This window comes from Puma concolor, chromosome D4 (genome assembly GCF_028749965.1).
Source record: "Puma concolor isolate L17-30 chromosome D4, mPumCon1.1.hap2, whole genome shotgun sequence".
NCBI lineage: Eukaryota > Metazoa > Chordata > Mammalia > Carnivora > Felidae > Puma > Puma concolor.
In genome coordinates this window covers 2,021,799-2,040,636 of record NC_141679.1, presented here as the reverse complement: position 1 = coordinate 2,040,636, position 18,838 = coordinate 2,021,799, and the positions used below count along the sequence as shown (strand labels likewise).

The 18,838-nt window shown below is 38.6% G+C and overlaps 1 protein-coding gene and 1 long non-coding RNA gene across 17 annotated transcripts in view; one reads left to right on the top strand and one right to left on the bottom strand.

Annotated features, from left to right (window-relative positions):
• ZNF169 (zinc finger protein 169) overlaps positions 1-18,838 on the bottom strand; it is a 58,022-nt gene that overhangs the window by 10,305 nt on the left and 28,879 nt on the right. For 14 of the 16 annotated variants that reach the window (XM_086684793.1, XM_086684801.1, XM_086684803.1 and 11 more), the window contains 2 exons: positions 7,206-7,332; positions 6,625-6,720 (listed from right to left, as the gene is read on the bottom strand). In XM_086684793.1, the coding sequence (XP_086540919.1) occupies positions 6,625-6,720; positions 7,206-7,332 (223 nt within the window). The remainder of the gene's footprint in view (positions 1-6,624; positions 6,721-7,205; positions 7,333-18,838) is intronic. The other 2 variants (XM_086684805.1, XM_086684806.1) reach the window with 1 other exon arrangement.
• LOC147574643 (uncharacterized) overlaps positions 1-18,838 on the top strand; it is a 65,230-nt gene that overhangs the window by 28,236 nt on the left and 18,156 nt on the right. The gene's annotated exons all lie outside the window — the stretch shown is intronic.

Here is an 18,838-nt window from a genome sequence, read left to right as displayed (position 1 = left end):
GAAATACAACAGATGGAATAGGCAACAGGAAGGAAAGGAATATATCAGCGACCTGGAGGATAGAGTAATGAAAAGCACTCAAGCTGAGCAAAAGAGAGACAAATACTCCATAATGAGAATAGCGTTAGGGAAGTCAGTGACACCATCAAGCATAGTAACATTCACATTATAGGGATCCCAGAAGGGGGGGGGGGGTATAGAAAATCTATATGAAGAAATAATAGCTGAAAATTTCCTAAATCGGGAGAGAAACAAATCCAGATTCAGGAGGCACAGAGATCCCTCAACAAAATCAACCCAAGGAGGTCTGCACCAAGACACATAGCAATTAAAACGGCAAGAAACAGTGGTAAAGAATTTAGAGATTGCAAGAGAAAAGAGGACAGGTACATGGGCAAACTCCATAAGGCTGTTAGATTTTTTAGCAGAAACTTGCTGGCCAGAAGGGGTTGACATGATGTACTCAAAATGCTAAAAGGGAAATATCTGCAGCCAAGAATACTCTATCCAGCAAGGCCATCATTCAGAATAGAAGAGAACAAGAATTTCCCAGACAAAAACTATAGGAGTTTGTGACCACTAAACCAGACCTGCAAGAAATGTTAAAGGGAATTCTTTCAGTGGAAAGGAAAGTTGATAAGTGAGAGTGTGAAAAGTAAACACAAAAATAGTAAGAATAAGTATTTCTGTAAAAAATCAGTCAAGACATTCACAAAAGGATATAAAATGGGACACCATACATCTAAAACGTGGAGGGAAGGAGTAAAGAATGAGTTTAACATTGAGCAGCCCTCAGCTTAACATAGACTGCTACAGATGCAGAAAATGTTAGATATAAACTGAATGGTAACCACAAAAAAAAAAGTAATAGATAAGCAAAACATAAAGAATCTAAATATATCACTAAAGAAAACTAACAAACCACAAAAGAATCAGAAAACTACAAATATAACCGCAAAACAAGTAACAAAATGGCAATACATAACTATCAATAATTACTTTCAATGTAAATGGAATAAATGCTCCAATCAAAAGAATGACAGAAGGGTGACAGAATACATTAAAAAAAAAAAAAACCCATCTATATGCTGCCTACAAAAGGCTCATTTCAGACCTGGAGACACATGAAGATTCAAAGTGAAGGGATAGAGAATATCATGCAAATGGATGTCAAAAGAAAGCTTGGGGTAGCAGTACTTATATCAGACAAAATAGACTATAAAACAAAGTCTGTAAAAAGACAAGTACACTATATAATAATAAAAGGGACAATCCAACAAGATCTAGCAATTGTAAATAGTTATGCACCCAATATGGCAACACCCAACTATGTAAAACAGTTAATAACAAACATAAAGGAACTATGTTATAGTAATACAATAACAGTAGGGGACTTTAATATCCCACTTACATCAATGGACAGATCATCCAAACACAGAAAAGCAACAAGGAAAACAGTGGCTTTGAATGACACATGGGAACAGATGGATTTAACATATGTTCAGAACATTCCACCCTAAAACAAGATAGAATACACATTCTTCTCAAGTGCACATGGAATGTTCTCCAAAATAGATCACATATTATGCCACAAAACAAGTCTCAACAAATTTAAAAAGATTGACATCATACCGTGCATTTTTCTCAACCACAACCCTATGAAACTAAAAACCATAAGAAAAAATCTGGAAAGACCACAAATACATGAGGGTTAAATACTATGCTACTAAACAATAAGTGGGTCAACCAAGAAATCAAAGAATAAATCAAAGAGTACATGGAAACAAATGAAAGTGAAAACACAATGGTCCAAAAACTTTAGGAATGCAGCAAGAGTTGTTCTAAGAGGGAAGTTTATAATACATCAAGAAGCAAGAAAAATCTCAAACAACCTAATCTTACACCTGAAGGAGCTAGAAAAAGAACAACCAAAACCCAAAACCAGCAGAGGGAAGGAAAGAATAAAAATTAGAGCAGAAATAAGTGATACAGAAACTAAAAGAACAGTGAAACCAGGAGCTGGTTCTTTGAAAACATCAAGAAAACTGAAAAGGTTCTAGTCAAACTCATCAAAAAATCACAAGTTGGAGAAATGGTAACCAACAATAACACAAACTGTAAGAGAATGTTATGAAAAACTACATGCCAACAAGTTAGACAACCTAGAAGAAACAGATAAATTCCTAGAAACATATAACCTACCAAAACTGAAGCAGGAAGAAGTAGAAAATCTGAAGAGACCAATTATCAGCAAGGAGATTGAAATCAATAATCAAAAACTTCCAACAAACAGAAGTCCAGGACCAGATGGTTTCACAGGCAAATTCTACCATACATTTAAAGAAGAGTTAACCTATTCTCGAATTCATTTTGGGAGGCCAGTATACCCGATAGCAAAACCAGATAAAGACACCACCAAAGAAAAGAACTACAGGCCAATATCTCTGATGAACATAGATGCAAAAATCCTTCACAAAGTACTAGCAAAGAGAATCCAACAATACATTTAAAAAATCATTCACCAAGATCAAGTGATTTATTCCCAGGATTCACAGGTGATTCAGTATTTGCAAATCAATCAATTTGATACATCACATCAATAAGAGAAAGTATAAAAATCATATTTCAGTAGACACAAAAATTATCTGTAAAAGTAAAGCATCCATCCATAATAAAAACCCTCAACAAAGTAGGTTTAGAGGGAATATAACATAATAAAGGCCATATATAAAAAACCCACAGTAAACATCATCCTTAATGGGGTAAAAACTGTTTTCCCCCTAAGGTCAGGAACAAAACAAGGATGTCCACTCTCACCACTTTTATTCAACAAAACATTGGAAGTACTAGCCACAGTAATTAGACAACATACAGAAAAGGAATTCAAACTGGTAAGGAAGAAATTATAAAAAAATACAAAATATAGAGGGATAAATCTGAGTAGAAATGCATAAGACCTCTGTACTAAAAATTATAAAACAAGGCTGACAAAAATTAAAAGAACTCCCATAAAAATGGATATACTGTGTTCACATATTGGGTGATGCAGTGTTATTTCCATGTAAATTCTCTCCAAAATGAGGTAGATTTAATTCATTCCAAATCAGAATCCCAAGTAGGGTGTGTGTGTGTGTGTGTGTGTGTGTGTGTGAAAATTGCTATTCTAAATCCATATGGAAATTCAAAGAACCTAGAATAATTAAAACAACTTGAAAAAGAAAAAAACCTTGGAGATTTATACTGTCTGAACTCCAGACTTATAAGGCTACAGTAATCAAGACTGTGTGGTATTGGCATCAAGGTAGAAAAAGGAGTGAAAAAAAAAAAATAGAATCCAAATATAGACCCATACACATTTGGTCAATTCATTTACCACAAAGGTAAATAGGCGATTCAATAAACAACAGGTTGCCTTTTCAATAAATGGTGCTGGAAAATTTAGGTATTTGTATGCAAAAATAAATGTACTTAAATCCAGAGGTGGTACCAAGTATAAAAATTTATTCACAATAGATTATAGAGCTGAATATAAAATAAAAATTGTAACACTTCTAAAAGGGAAAAAAAATGAAAATCTCTTTCACCTTAAGTCAGGCAAATATTTCTTAAACACACTACCAAAAGTGAAATTCGTGAGACAAAAACTTGGACTTCATCAAAATTAGGAATTTCTCTTTGAAAGACTATTAAAAGATTGAAAAGGTGGGGCACCTGGGTGGTTCAGTCAGTTAAGTGTCCAACTCTTGATTTCAGCTCAGGTCATGAGCTCACAGTTCATGAGATTCAGCCGCATGTCCAGCTCTGTGCTGACAGCACAGAACCTGCTTGGGATTCTCTCTCCCCCTCTCCTTGCACACACTCTCTCTCTCAAAATAAAGAAAAGAAAAGGAAGCCATAGGGAAAATATCTGTAAATCAAACATCTGACAATGACCTTCTATACAGAATATATGAAGAACTTTCAGAACTCAGTAACAAAAATATAAGAAAACAATTTTTTTTAATGGGCAAAAGATTCAAAGAGACATTTTACCAAAGATGTACAGATGGCAAATAAGCATATGAAAACATCATCATCAGCCATTAGGAAACTGTCAGGCAAAACCACAGATGCCACTACACAGCTATGCAAATGTCTAAAATGAAAACAATACCAGGGTGCCTGAGGGGCTCAGTCGGTTGGGTGGCTCAGTAGGTTGAGTGTCCGACTTTTGATTTCAGCTCAGATCATGATCCCAGGGTGGTAGGATCGAGCCCTGCATCCACACTGAGCATGGAGCCTGCTTAAGATTCTCTCTCCCTCTGCCCCTCTCCCCCCCTTCACATGTGCTCACTCTCTCCCTCTTTCTCACAAAAATAAGAAACTTTTTATTTCTTTGCCAAGTTTTGGCAAAGATGTGGAGCATCGGGAACCCTCATACCTTGCTGGTGGGCATGTGAATAGCATAGCCACTTTGGAAAATAGCTTTTGAATACTGTAAAAAGTTAAATATACACTATATCCTATAACCCAGCCATTCCCAGTTCCGGGTATTTATCCAAGAGAAATAAAAGACTTGTCATGAACATCCATGCTGATTTTACTTGTATTAATCAAAACTGGAGACTACTCAAATGTCTTTCAGTAGATGAATGGTTAAATGAATTGTGCTATCTATGTAATGGAATACTATCCAGCAGTAAAAAGAAATGAACTATGATACAAACAGCATTATGGATGAAATTAAAAATAATTATGTTGAGTGAAAGAATCTGGTATACATTCTACATATTTAACTTACATTAACTCTGGAAAATGTGAGCAAATCTATGATAGAAAGCAGAGCAGTGGGTACCTGAGTCTGTGGAGGAGGGAAAGACAAAAGGATAGGAGATAGGGACTATAATGAGGCACAAGGAAACTTTGAGGTGACAGTTATGCTTGGTATTTGGATTGTAGCAGTGATTCCATAGCAGTAGCCAAATTTTACACTTTATTATTTTTTTTTAATTTTTTTTTTTTCAACATTTATTTTTGGGACAGAGAGAGACAGAGCATGAACGGGGGAGGGGCAGAGAGAGAGGGAGACACAGAATCGGAAACAGGCTCCAGGCTCTGAGCCATGAGCCCAGAGCCTGACGCGGGGCTTGAACCCGCGGACCGCGAGATCGTGACCTGGCTGAAGTCGGACGCTTAACCGACTGCGCCACCCAGGCGCCCCCAAATTTTACACTTTAAATACATGTAGTTTTTTATATTAAAGTATTTATTCCTAAACTATTATACCATAATACATTTTATATTATACCATTATTATAGCTTATATAATAGTTTCTCTTTAAAGAAAAAAGACAAAAGCACTGATTTTGCTATAAAGTACAAGTCCAGATATATGGTTGTATTTAGAAACAAAATGCCAGGAATGTTGAAAACAAAAGAATAAAAAAAATCAGGAAAAAATTTATTCTTACCTCCAGTCATTCACATAAAATTAATTCCCACTGGATTCAAGACCTACATGTTCCCAGAATTTATATGGAATTTCTACAAATCAATAACAGAAACAGCCCAAATGAAAAGGAAGGAAACCCCATGAACAGACAAATCACAGAAGAGGTAAATGACCAAACAACATAGGAAGAGATACTCATGCTCCCTGAAAAGCAAAGCTCCTCTGAGATTCAAAGCAAAGGGAAGAAGTCTGACAATACTTAGTATTGGTGAGGATGTGTGGGACAAGAACCTCTGAGATTCACTGCAAAGGGAAGAAATCTGACAATACCCAGTATTGGTGAGGATGTGGGACAAGAACCTCTAGGCTGGAAAAATTCTTGCCCCTGTTTCTATGGAAGTAACAGGAATATGAAGATAGCATTATTTAATAGCCAAAATTGGAAATAAGTGTCCAAAAGAAGGGAACTGGTAATGTGTTTTAACAGGATACTCACACAAAGTCAGTGAAAAAGCATGTTCCAGAAGGATGTGTACAGGACAATACTATGTGCAGAGTTTATAAACATGCAAAACAACACTATATGGTTGAAGGACGCATCGAATGGGGAAAAAGAAAAAGGGCACATGAGAATGCTAATGCACAAACTGGATTCTTGGCTGGGGTGGAAGAGCAGGACACGACAGGGAAGGTGTGGGGGCTGTTAACTGGTGTTCTAACATCTATTTCTTAGGCTGCAGGGAAGGCACACAGGCACTCATATAATTCTACACACCCTGTTGTAATCTTAAATAATCCATCATAAAAGAAGCAAGCTTATGGGAATTTATGGAGTAAAACCAATGCACTAAGAAATTCACATGTTATGAAAAAAACTAGATAGTGTCTCCCAGAGACAGCAGACTTAGTCTCAGAAGGCAAGTGCTATGCAGAGTATCAGGCCAACCAACAAAAGCCCAAGAACAAGGAGATCCTAGAACTGGAAAAGGTGCTGGAAAAGAGACACCACATGAACAGAATGAGCCTGCATAGGGGAGGGGAAGACGGCCAGGGAAGCCCTCTCTGGGTAAGCAGGATATCATGGAAGGGGGGCCCAAAGAAGAGCCCTCCCCAGGAGTTCATAAGCACTCCTTCCTCATCTGCTAAGCACCTCACTGCCTGGTCTCCTCACCAGCCCACTGCTTCCCACTCACCTGGACAAAGGTCCAGAAGACATTCGCTCTCCTCTCTCCAGGGCTCATCCCCTTGCTCCAGCTGGGTGATGAGTTTGGGTTTGGAAAAGGCAATTCCTACTCACAGGGAAAGAAACCAAGGTGACCCTGGGTTAGTGGTTTAAAAGGCTATGGCAGAACTCAGAGTCAGCAGGGGAATGCAATAACCCAGAAAGCTGGGGGGGGGGGGGGGGGGGGGCGGTGGCAGTGCGCAAAGGCTCTCTGAGTGCTGAGAAAGGATGACTAAGGGGAGGGGGAGTCCCGGATCTAAAGTCTCCCCTGTGGTTAACTGAATACCAGTATTCCCAAATTTGAGGCAAGATCACTTTGGAGGAAGGGCCCAACCTTGGAAGAGTCCTGGCAATTCAGTGTCACATAGCTTCACCCCCACCCCCACCCCCGCCACACACACACCTTCACTATTTCAGCTGTACAGAATCCAAACACTCTCCAGGGATATAGGGAAAATATTGTTTTTCTTTTTGAGCCAAAGTATCATGGCTACTACATAAAATCTTAAGATGTTCACAGGCAGTCTGAGACCTGAGACAAGACATCCTTACCCAGCGACACCAAGTGGCTGTAGTTCTCCAGCATTACATCCCGATACAGGGTCCTCTGAGCAGGACTCAGTAGCCTCCACTCCTTCTGGGTGAAGGCCACAGCCACATCCCTGAAGGCCATTAATGCCTGTAACACAAACACATTCCTGCTCACCCAGAAGCAAACCACATGCACTAGTCAGCCTAAGCTAAGCCACTAGCTAGGGCCAAGGCAGGAAGAAAGGCTGGTGTGGGGCCCCAGGTGAGATTCAAAGCCCCTGCTTTTAACCCAAAATCTAGTGCAGTGTGTTCAAGACTATTAATCCCCTTCTCACATTGCTTATGGGTCTAGTTAGGGGGTCCTCTCTTTTCTTCTCTTGATCTTATGTCTATGATGCTGCTATATAGTGGGTCTTGAAATCAGGTAGAATGATTCCTCCCACCTTATTATTCTTTTTACTCTGTTGACTGTTCAAATCCACAAATGTGGTATGTCTCTCCATTTATTGTCTTCTGATTTCTTCCATCAGCATTTTGTGATTTTCAGCATACAAATCCATATGTTTTGTTAGATTGACACCTTAGAATCTCTTTAAGTGATTTTAATGGTATTTTTAATTTCAGTGACACTATGTTCATTGCTAGGATACAAAAATACAATTGTTTCTATCTTAAATCCTACAGCCTGGCTGAACTTAGTTCTAGGATTTTTTTTCCTCCTAGATTCCTTTAGATTTTCTACATAGACAAGCATGGCATTATTTCTTCCTTTATAATCTATAATCTATATGCATTTTATTTCCTCTATTTTTTTGGTGCCAATTTTAAATACAGTTTTAAGACATTGCATTTTCGGGGCGCCTGGGTGGCGCAGTCGGTTAAGCGTCCGACTTCAGCCAGGTCACGATCTCGCGGTCCGTGAGTTTGAGCCCCACGTCAGGCTCTGGGCTGATGGCTCAGAGCCTGGAGCCTGTTTCCGATTCTGTGTCTCCCTCTCTCTCTGCCCCTCCCCCGTTCATGCTCTGTCTCTCTCTGTCCCAAAAATAAATAAACGTTGAAAAAAAAATTTTTTTTAATAAAAAAAAAAAAAGACATTGCATTTTCTACTTAACAATACAGTGCTTCTAAAGTGTAATGTTGTATTTCCTTTCCTTGTGCACGTATTCCATATTCAAGTATCAAGAATGCCCAGTTTATTAACTATAGCAGCTCAACTTCACTGCCATGGAATTTGCTACAAATTTGGGTCCTTCAAATGTTTTGTGTGAAACAATGCTCAACCTATTCTCAGGTTGGCTTAATCAACCTCTTCAATGGTGGGCCCAGAGGAGGCACCACCAGAGGGGGCAGCCCCACCACCAGGGAAGCCTCCAGGCATTCCTCCAGGCATGCCTCCTGCACTCTGGTACAGCTTTGTAATGATGGGATTGCAGACCTTATCCAGCTCTTTCTGCTGATGTTCAAATTCTTCCTTTTCTGCAGTCTGGTTCTTATCCAGCCAGTTGATGATTTCATTACACTTATCCAGAATCTTCTGTTTGTCCTCATTGATTTTACCCTGAAGCTTTTCATCTTCAACAGTTGCTTTCATGTTGAATGCGTAAGATTCAAGTGAATTCTTGGAGGACATCTTGTCTCGCTGCTTCTCATCTTCAGCTTTGTACTTCTCAGCTTCCTGGACCATGAGCTCAATGTCTTCCTTGCTCAAGCGACCTTTGTTGTTTGTGATGGTGATCTTATTCTCTTTTCCTGTCCTCTTATCCACAGCAGAGACATTGAGAATGCCATTAGCATCAATATCAAAGGTGACCTCAATCTGAGGAATGCCATGGGGGCAGTAAGTATGCCTGTGAGTTCAAACTTGCCAAGTAGGTTGTTATCCTTGGTCATGGCACACTCACCTTCATAAACCTGAATGAGCACACCAGGCTGGTTGTCAGAGTAGGTAGTGAAGGTTTGGGTCTGTTTAGTAGGAATGGTAGAATTGTGCTTGATGAGAACAGTCATGACTCCACCAGCAGCTTCAATGCCAAGAGAAAGGGGAGTGACCTCCAACAGCAGCAAATCTTGAGCATTTTCAAATTTGTCTCCAGGAAGGATGGCTGCCTGGACAGCTGCACCATAAGCGACAGCTTCATCAGGGTTGATGCTCTTATTCAGTTCCTTCCCATTGAAAAAGTCTTGTAGAAGTTTCTGAATCTTGGGGATACATGTAGAACCACCCACCAAGACAATATCGTGGATCTGAGACTTGTCTAGCTTGGCATCCTGAAGAGCTTTCTCTACAGGGTCCAGGGTGCCACAGAACAGGTCAGTATTTAATTCTTCAAACCGGGCATGAGTAATAGAGGTATAGAAGTTGATTCTTTCATATAGAGAACCAATCTCAATACTGGCCTAGGTGCTGGAAGAAAGTGTATGCTTGGCATGCTTGCAAGAGGTACAGAGGCGACGGACTGCCTTCTTGTTCTCACTGATGTCCTTCTTATGTTTGCGCTTGAACTCTGCAATAAAATGGTTTACCATTCAGTTGTCAAAGTCTTCTCCACCTAAGTTGGTGTCTCCAGCAGTAGCTTTGACCTCAAAGATCCCATCTTCGATAGTGAGGATTGACACATCAAAAGTGCCACCTCCCAAGTCAAAGATCAGCACATTCCTTTCGGCTCCAACCTTTTTCTCTAAGCCATAAGCAATAGCAGCAGCAGTTGGCTGCTGTACTTTGATGATTCAAAGTACATTAAGACCAGCAATAGTTCCAGCATCTTTGGTAGCCTGACGCTGAGCATTGTTAAAATAGGCAGGTAGTGACTACAGCATTGGTAACAGTCTTCCCGAGGTAAGCCTCTGCGATTTCCTTTATCTTTGTCAAAACCATAGAAGACACCTCCTCTGGATGGAAACTTTTGGTCTCTCCCTTGTATTCTACTTGGACCTTGGGCCTGCCAGCATCATTCACCACCATGAGGGGCCAGTGCTTCATATCAGATTGGACAACAGCATCGTCAAATCCACACCCAGTCAGGTGTTTGGCATCAAAAACTGTGTTGGTGGGGTTCATTGCAACTTGATTCTTTGCAGCATCACCGATCAATCGTTCAGTGTCAGTAAAGGCTACATAACTTGGGGTGGTTCGGTTTCCCTGATCGTTGGCAATTATTTCCACTTTCCTGTGCTAGAAGGCACCCACACAAGAGTAGGTGGTGCCAAGACCAATGCCAACTGCAGGTCCCTTAGACATAGTTGCTTCATTATGGGCCTGGCCTGGCTTGCGAAGGAAACAGCTACCTGGAGAGCAGTCAATGATCTGTTTCCTCTTGCTTTATTGCAGAACTTGTAGCACAATGAGAGTGGTGAGAGCAGACATCTTTGCCTTATTCTTAACATGAGGAGAAAAGCATTATGTCTCACAGCGTTAAGATAAGATGCCACGCCATACCCTCTATGATGGCTACTACCAAAGAAAAGGGAGAGAACACGTTCTGGCAGTGTGGGGACACTTATGCATTTCTGATGGGAAATGTAAAATGGTGTGGTTTTTGTGGAAGAGTCCAGCAGTTCCTCAAAATGTTAAACATACCACTGACCCTGCGATTCAGCAACTCCACTCCTAGCTATCTACCCCTATATACTTGTACAGCAAAGTCCCTAACATAATGGCATTATTCACAATAGCTCGAATGGCCATCAACATAAAATGTGGCGTATGCATACAATGGCATATGTTGAGCCTCAGAAACAAAGGAAATTCTGATACATTCAACACCAAGGATTAGCGTTGAAAACGTTAAGTGAAATATGCCAGTCTAAGAAGGACAAAAAGCGTTTGATTCCACTTAACAGCAGGTAACCGAGAATGGGCAAGTCCATAAAGTAAAACAGAGGCTACCAAGAGCTGGGAGGAGTGGGGAACGAGGAGGGAGTCCATGCTTAATGGACACAGTTTTAGCTTGGGAAGATGGAACAGTGCTGGAGATGGAGAATGGGAATGGTTTCACAACAGTGTGCATGTACTTACCACCACTGAACCGTGCATTTAAAAATGGTTAAGGGACACCTGGATGGCTTGGTTGAGTGTCTGACTCTTGATTTTGGCTCAGGTCATGATCCCAGGGTCATGGGATAAAAGCCCATGTTGGGCTCCACACTGAGCGTGGAGCCTGCTTAATGCTCTCTCTCTTTCTCCCTCTGACCCCCTCTCTCAAATAAATTTGTGAAATGGTTAAAACAGTAAATTGTTTTATATATATAGTTATATATTATTACAAATAAATATATATATAGCAGTAGACATGTATGTTTATATATATATAAGCAATAAAAAATGTTAGATATATATTTTTTTGTAGATGTTCCTACTCAAGTAGAGGAGTTCCCCTGCATTCCTTTTGTTCTAAGATTTTTTTCCCCCACAGTGGTTATTGAATTCTGACAAATAATTGATTTTACTGCCTCAACTGATATAATCATGTGGTTTTTCTTTTTTAGTCTGTTAAAATGGTGGATTACACTAAGTTTCAAATATGGAACTAGTCTTGCATGCCAAAAGTAAACTTTACTTGGTAATAGTGTATAATTATTTTGGTATTAACATAATACCTGCTTCACAGAGTGAATTGGGAAGGGTTTGTTTCTTCCTCTTCTATTTTCTGGAAGAAATCATGCAGCACTGGCACTAAGTCTTTAAAGATTTGGCAGAATTCCACAGTGAAAACATGTGGGCCTATACATTTCATTTGTAGTAATTTTTAGATTGCAGATTGAACTTCCGTAATAGCTATAGAGCTGTTCAAATTATTCCATATTGGGAAATTTTCAGTAGTTTGTGTTTTTCAAGGAAGCAGTTCATTTCATGTAAGTTGTAAAATTTGTAGGCTGGTATTCTTTTGATGGCTTCAGAGTATGTAGAGATACCCTTTTTTCATTCTTGATGTAGTAATTTGTGTCTAGTCTCGTTTTTCTTAGTCTTGCTAGAGGTTGTTTCAATGTTATTATTTTCAAAAGAACAGCTCTTTCTCTGTTCTTTTCAATTTCACTGATTTCTGCCTTTATCACTATTATTTCCTTCTATGTGTTTCTTGAGTTTATTTAGCTTTTATTTTTCTAGGTTCCTGAGATAGAAGCTTATTGATTAGAGACTTTTCCTCTTTGGTAACGTACACATCCACTGTTACAGGTTTTCCACTCAGGACCGCTTTAGTTGTACTCCACATACTTTGATACATTGTATCTTCCTCTCCATTCTCTTTTCATGGAGAATGTTTTATTTCCCCTTAAAACTTCATTTTTGATGCACGGGTTACTTGGAAGTGTGTAGTTTAAATATTTTCTAAGTGTTTAGAGACTTTTCTGTCAACTTTCTCTTACTTCATGTTTGATTCCATTATGGTCAGAGAACATACCTTGTGTGGTATCAATTCTTTCCATTTGTTAAGATAAACAAATTTCTTATGTTTCATGGCCCAGGATATGCTTATCTTGGTATATGTTTTTGTGAGCATTTGAAAAGAATATGTATTCTGCTATTTGGGGGTGAAATGTTCTGTAAAGATTAGATTCTATTGGTTGATGGTGTTGACAAGCTCTTCCCGATTTGGGGTTTAGATTTTCCATCATTGAGAGAAGGGTGTTGAAGTCTCCACTTGTTGATTTGTCTATTTCTTTGGGTTTCCTCTTCACATGTTGTGAAACTGTATGTGAGACACACACATTCAGGATCACTGTCTTCCTGTAACTGATCACCCTCTGTGTCTGGTAACTTTCCTTGCTCAGAAGTCTACCTTACTGATTTAGTATAGCCACTCCTTTCCTTTGATTAATGTTTGCATGTTTCTTTTTATCCTTTTAACTTGCCTAAGTTATAATATTTGAAGTTTCATTTAGGCAGCACACAGGGTTTACTATGGCTTCTTTTTTTCTTACTCTGTTATGCCAATTTCTCTCTTTTGGTTGGTGTATTTAGACCATTTTGCTTGTTCTTTTTGCTTGGTTTTCTTTTTACTGACTTCCTTTGGGTTATTTGGACCTTTTTCTTTTTCCTTTTTAGAATTCTATTTTGAAATATCCAGCGCTTTCTGTGTATCTCTTTGTATATAGCATTTTTAGTGGTTACTCTGGGAGCTCCATTACATATGCATAACTAATCAGTCTACTGGTATCTTCATTTTACGAGTTTGAATGAAGTATAGAAGCTTTATCTCCCATTACATCCTTTGCCCTTACTGTAATTTTAAGTGTTTCCTCTCTATATATTTAGAATCATAGCAGAATGTGTAATAATTTTTGCTTCAACCATCAAAATTAGTTCAGAAAATTCATGTGTAAGAGGAGTGCCTACTATATTTACCCATATTTTTCCTGTGTTTTCTTTCTTCCTGATTGTGTCAGGGGTTCCCAAGACCACCCCCAGGTTCGATGTTCACTAGGACTCACAAGACTCACATGGTTGCACACTTGTCTATAATTATAACAAAGGGATACAAAGCAAAATCAGCAAAGGGAAACCATACAAGAGACAAAGTCCAAAGGAAACCAGGAACAAGCTTCCAAAAATCCTCTCCCAGTGAAGTCACACATGACCCACTTAAATCCTCCACCAATGACTGTGACAACATGTGTTAAATGTTATCTAATGAGGAAGCTCATTAAAGGCTCAGTGCCCAACTTTTTTAGTGGGGGCTAGTCACACAGGCACATTCAACATAACCCTACAGTTTGCATAGTTTTAGGCACAGTGAGCCATTCTTATCAGTTCTGGGAATGGTGCCAACCCTCTAGAAATGCAAGATCCCAATGCCAGCCAAAGGATACTCTTGCAAGCAGGATTTCCTAACAATAGCAGTCTCAGGCCTATTATGTTAACTCCTTACTGCACACAGATGTTCCAAGGTTCCCTCTCTTATTGTTTCCTTTTTGCTTATAAAATTGCCTCTATCCGCTCTCCTAGGGACAAATTCTCAGTTTCCCTCCATTTGAGAATGTCCTGAGTTTCCCTTCAATTCCTGAAAGATATTGTCATTTGGTACAGGATTTGGGGTTGACAATTTCTTTCAGCACCTGAAGAACATCACACCCCTTCCATCTAACCTCTGTGGTTTCTGGTAAGACATTCACTACCATTCCAGTAGTTTTCCCTATAAGAAAATGTGTTGTTTTTCATTGGCCACTTTCAAGATGTTTTCTTCATTTTTAGGTTATGGAGATAAATTGTAATGTGATTTGACATGGATTTCAGTGGGCTTATCGTGTTTGACATACATTCAAGCACTTTGAATCTTTAGGTTTCCATCTCTTGCCAAATTTGGGAAGTTTTAAGCCATTAGCTCTTCTACTGCCCACCTTTACTACTTCCAGAACTACAGTGACACAAATGTTATTTTGTCTTACTCCCATAGTTTTTGAGGCTCTCTTCATAACTTTTTTCCCAGTATAATTTCTATTGTTCTGTGTTCCAGTTCAGTGACTTGTTACCTCTAATGTGCTAGTAAGCCATCTACTAACCATTCTCTTTCAGGTATGTATTTTTCAGTTCTGAAACCTCCACATATGTATTCATTATATCTACTTCTTCAGAGACTTTCTAATTTTTCATTTATCTTGTGTTCTTTTAGCATAGGTATCCAGTTGTCCAAGCACCATTTGCACAGACTGTCCTTTTCCAATTGTATGGACTTGGTACCCTTGTCAAAAATCAATTGACCATATATGTGAGGGTTTTTCCTCAGGCTCAGTTCTGTTCCATTGATCTATAGGTTTATCCTTACGTCAGTAGCAAACCGATTTTGCCACTGTTTGTAGCTTGGTACGGAGTACTGAAATCAGACAGTGTGGTTCCTCCATACTTTTTGCTTTGCAAGACTCAAGGCTCTTGTGATATTCCAAATGAATTTTAGGATATTTTTTTCTATTTCTGTAAAAATAACCACACACACAAATGGAATTTTGATGGGGATTGCTTTGAATCTATAGATCACTTTGGGTAGTACTGTCATCTTAGCAATATTAAGTCTCCCAGTCCATAAGTATGGGAAGTCTTTTCATATACTTTGGTTTTCTTTAATTTCAGCCATATTCTTTGGATGTCAGTGAACAAGTCTTTTGCCTCCTTGGTTAAATTTATTGCTGAGTACTTTATTCTTTTGGATTCTGCTATAAATTGGAATTTTATTAGAATGTATTCTTTGGAATTTTATTTTATTGGAACTTAAAAAATATATACTTCCTGTTCAGATAGTTCATTGAAAGCATATGGAAATAAAACGGACTTTTTTGCATGTTGATTTTGTATCCTGCAACTCTGCTAAATTCATTTATTAGCTCTGACATTTTTTTCATGTGTATGGATTCTAATGTTTTATGGATATGACAGAGTGGCTCCAGTGAAGATATCATTTTACTTCTTTTACAATTTAGATGGCTTTTCTTTTTTCTGTGTAATCATTCAGGCTAGAACTGTCAGTACTGTGTTGAACAGAAGTGGCAAAAGCTGGCATCCTTATCTCATTCATGTTCTTCAGAAAAAAAGGCATTCAGTCTTTCATCAGTAAATATGATGTCAGTGTGAATTTTTCATATGTGGCCTTAATCATGTTGAGGGAGTTCCCTTCTATTCCTAGTTTACTGAATTTTTTTTTCGTGAAAGTATGTTCAGTTTTGTCATTCGCTTTTTGTGCCTCAGTTGAGGTCATGTGGCTTTTATCATACATTCTCTTAATGTGATGTATTACAGAATTGATATTTTTAAATTTTTTTTAATGTTTATTTATTTTTGAGACAGAGAGAGACAGAGCATGACGAGGGAGGGTCAGAGAGAGAAGGAGACACAGAATCCGAAGCAGGCTCCAGGCTCTGAGCTGTCAGCACAGAGCCCGACACGGGGCTCGAACTCACGGACTGTGAGATCATGACCTGAGCCGAAGTCTGATGCTCAACCGACTGAGCCACCCAGACGCCCCTACAGAGTTGATTTTAACAGGTTGAAACATTCTTGCATTCTGGGAGTAAACCTCACTTGCTCAAGAGGTACAATACTTTTTTATTAAATTTTTTTTTAACGTTTATTCATTTTTGAAACAGAGAGAGACAAAGCTTGAATGGGGGAAGGTCAGAGAGAGAGGGAGACACAGAATCTGAAACAGGCTCCAGGCTCTGAGCTGTCAGCACAGAGCCCGACGCAGGGCTTGAACTCACGGACCAGCCGAAGTCGGACGCCCAACTGACTGAGCCACCCAGGCACCCCAGAGGTACGATACTTTTAATACGCTGCTGAATTAGCTTTGTGCATATTTTGGCGAGGATTTTTGCAATTGCTCATAAGAGATATTAGCCTGTAGTTTTCTTTTCTCATAGTGTCTTTGTCTAAGACTTCTGGTATCAGAGTAATATAGAATGAGTTAGGAAGTGTCCTCTTCAATATTTTGGAATAGTTGGAGAAAGATTTTGTTAATTCTTCTTTATATGTTTGGTAGAGTTAATGAGTAAAGCCAACTTTACTTGGTTGTGAGCTTTTCTCTGTTGGGAGGTTTTTTATTATTATTGATTTAATATCTTCACTATTTCTAGGTCTTTTCAGAATTTCTGTTCTCTCCTGAGGTTTGGATAGATGGTGCATTTCTAGAAATGTATCCATTTCACCTTGGGTAGCCAATTTATTGGCATACAGCTATTCCCTTGTATAAGTATTTACTTGTAACACTTCTTAAAAAAATTAACAGTAATGTCTCCAGTTTCATTTCTGATTTTAGTAACTTGGGGGGTTTGGTTAGTCTAGATAAAGATTTGTCAATTTTATCTTTTTCAGGAACCAGCTTTAAGTTTTGTTGCTTTCTCTATCATTTTTCTGTTCTCTGTTTTATCTCATCTTTCCTTTTTTATTATTTGCTTCCTTCTTCTAGTTTGGGTTTAGTTTGCTCTTCTTAAATTGTATAATTAGGTTGCAGATTTGAGATCTACTGTTTACATGATGCATCTACAGCTATAAAATTCCCTCTATGCATTGCTTTTTCTGCATTCCTTAAGTTTTAGTATGTCAAGTTTTCACTTCCATTGTCTCAGTGTATTTTCTACTTTCTCTTGTGATTTTTCTTCTTTGATACAAAGGTTTGAGTGTGCTATTCAATTTCCACATATCTGTGAATTTTCCAGAGTTCTTTCTGCTGTTCATTTCTAGTTTCATTCCACTGTGATCAGAAGTTACTTTGCATGATTTCAGTAATTTCAAATTCATTAAGACTTACCTTGTGGCCTAATGACCTATCCTTTCAGGTACAATTAAGTGAAATATATATTTTGCTGTTGTTGGATAGATGGTGTGTGTGTGTGTGTGTATTAGTGCAGTTCAAGTTGTATATTGCCTTTGATCCTCCTGTCTGGCTGCTCTGTTATAGAAAGTTGGTTATTGAACTACACCCATTATTGTAGAACTAGTTTTCTCTTCAATTCTGCCCATTTTTACTCCGTATATTTTGGGACTGTACTATCAGGTAGTTATCTAATTGTTATATCCTCTCTTCATAGTGAACCTTTTATCAACATACGATATCCTTCTTAATCTTTTGTAACTTTCTTTTTAAATTGAAGTATAATTGACATACAGTTTCCCATTAGTTTCTGGTGTATATCATAGTGTTTCCCTCTGCTATACATTGTATCCTCATGAATTATTTATAATTAGAAACTTCTTAATCCCCGTCTCCTTTTTGGCCTACTCTCAATCCCTCCCCACTCTGGTGACCAATAGTTTTGTCTATCTGTGAGCCTGTTTCCATTTTGGTGTATTTTTTAGACTCCACATGTAAGTGAAATTGTACAGTATTAGTCTTTCTCTAACTTATTTCACTTGGCATAATACCTCTAGGTCCATTCATGTTGCCACAGACAGCAAGCTCATTCTTCTTTTATGGCTAAGTAATATTCCCGAATGTGTGCGTAAACAACTTCTTTATCCACTCATCTGTTTTTGGGCACTTAAGTTGCTTCTATATCTTGGCTTTTATAAATAATGGTGATGCATATATCCCTTTGAATGGGTGTTTTTGTCTTATATGGATAAATACCTAGAAGTGGAATTGATGGATCATACAGTAGTTCTATTTTTACATTTTTGAGGAGTCTCCATACTATTTTCCACAGTGGCTGCACCAGTTTTTATTCCCACCAACAGTGCGTGAGGGTTCCCCTTTCTCCACATCCTTACCAACATTTGTTATTGTCTTTTTGATAAAAGCCAGTTAGACTGGTGTGAGGTAGTATCTCATTATGGTTTTGATTTGCATTTCCATGATGATTACAGATGCTGAACATGTTTCCAGATGTCTATTGGCCATCGGTATGTCTTCTTTGAAAAAATGTCTATTCAAGTCCTCTGCCCATTTTGAATCAGGCTGTTTGTTTTTTGTTTCCTGGGTTGTTTTGTTTTGTTTTTTTGTTTTTTTTTGAGAGCGAGCATGCAAGCGAGGGAGAGGGGCAGAAGGAGAGAGACTGAGAATCTTAAGCAGGCTCCACACGTAGCATGGTGCCTGATGCAGGGCTCAATCCTGGAATCATGACCTGAGCCAAAATCAAGAGTCAGACACTCAACTAACTGAGCCACCCAGGCACCCGTTTGTTTTTTGAGTACTAAGGTGTATACACTCTTATATTTTTTGGTTATTAACCAC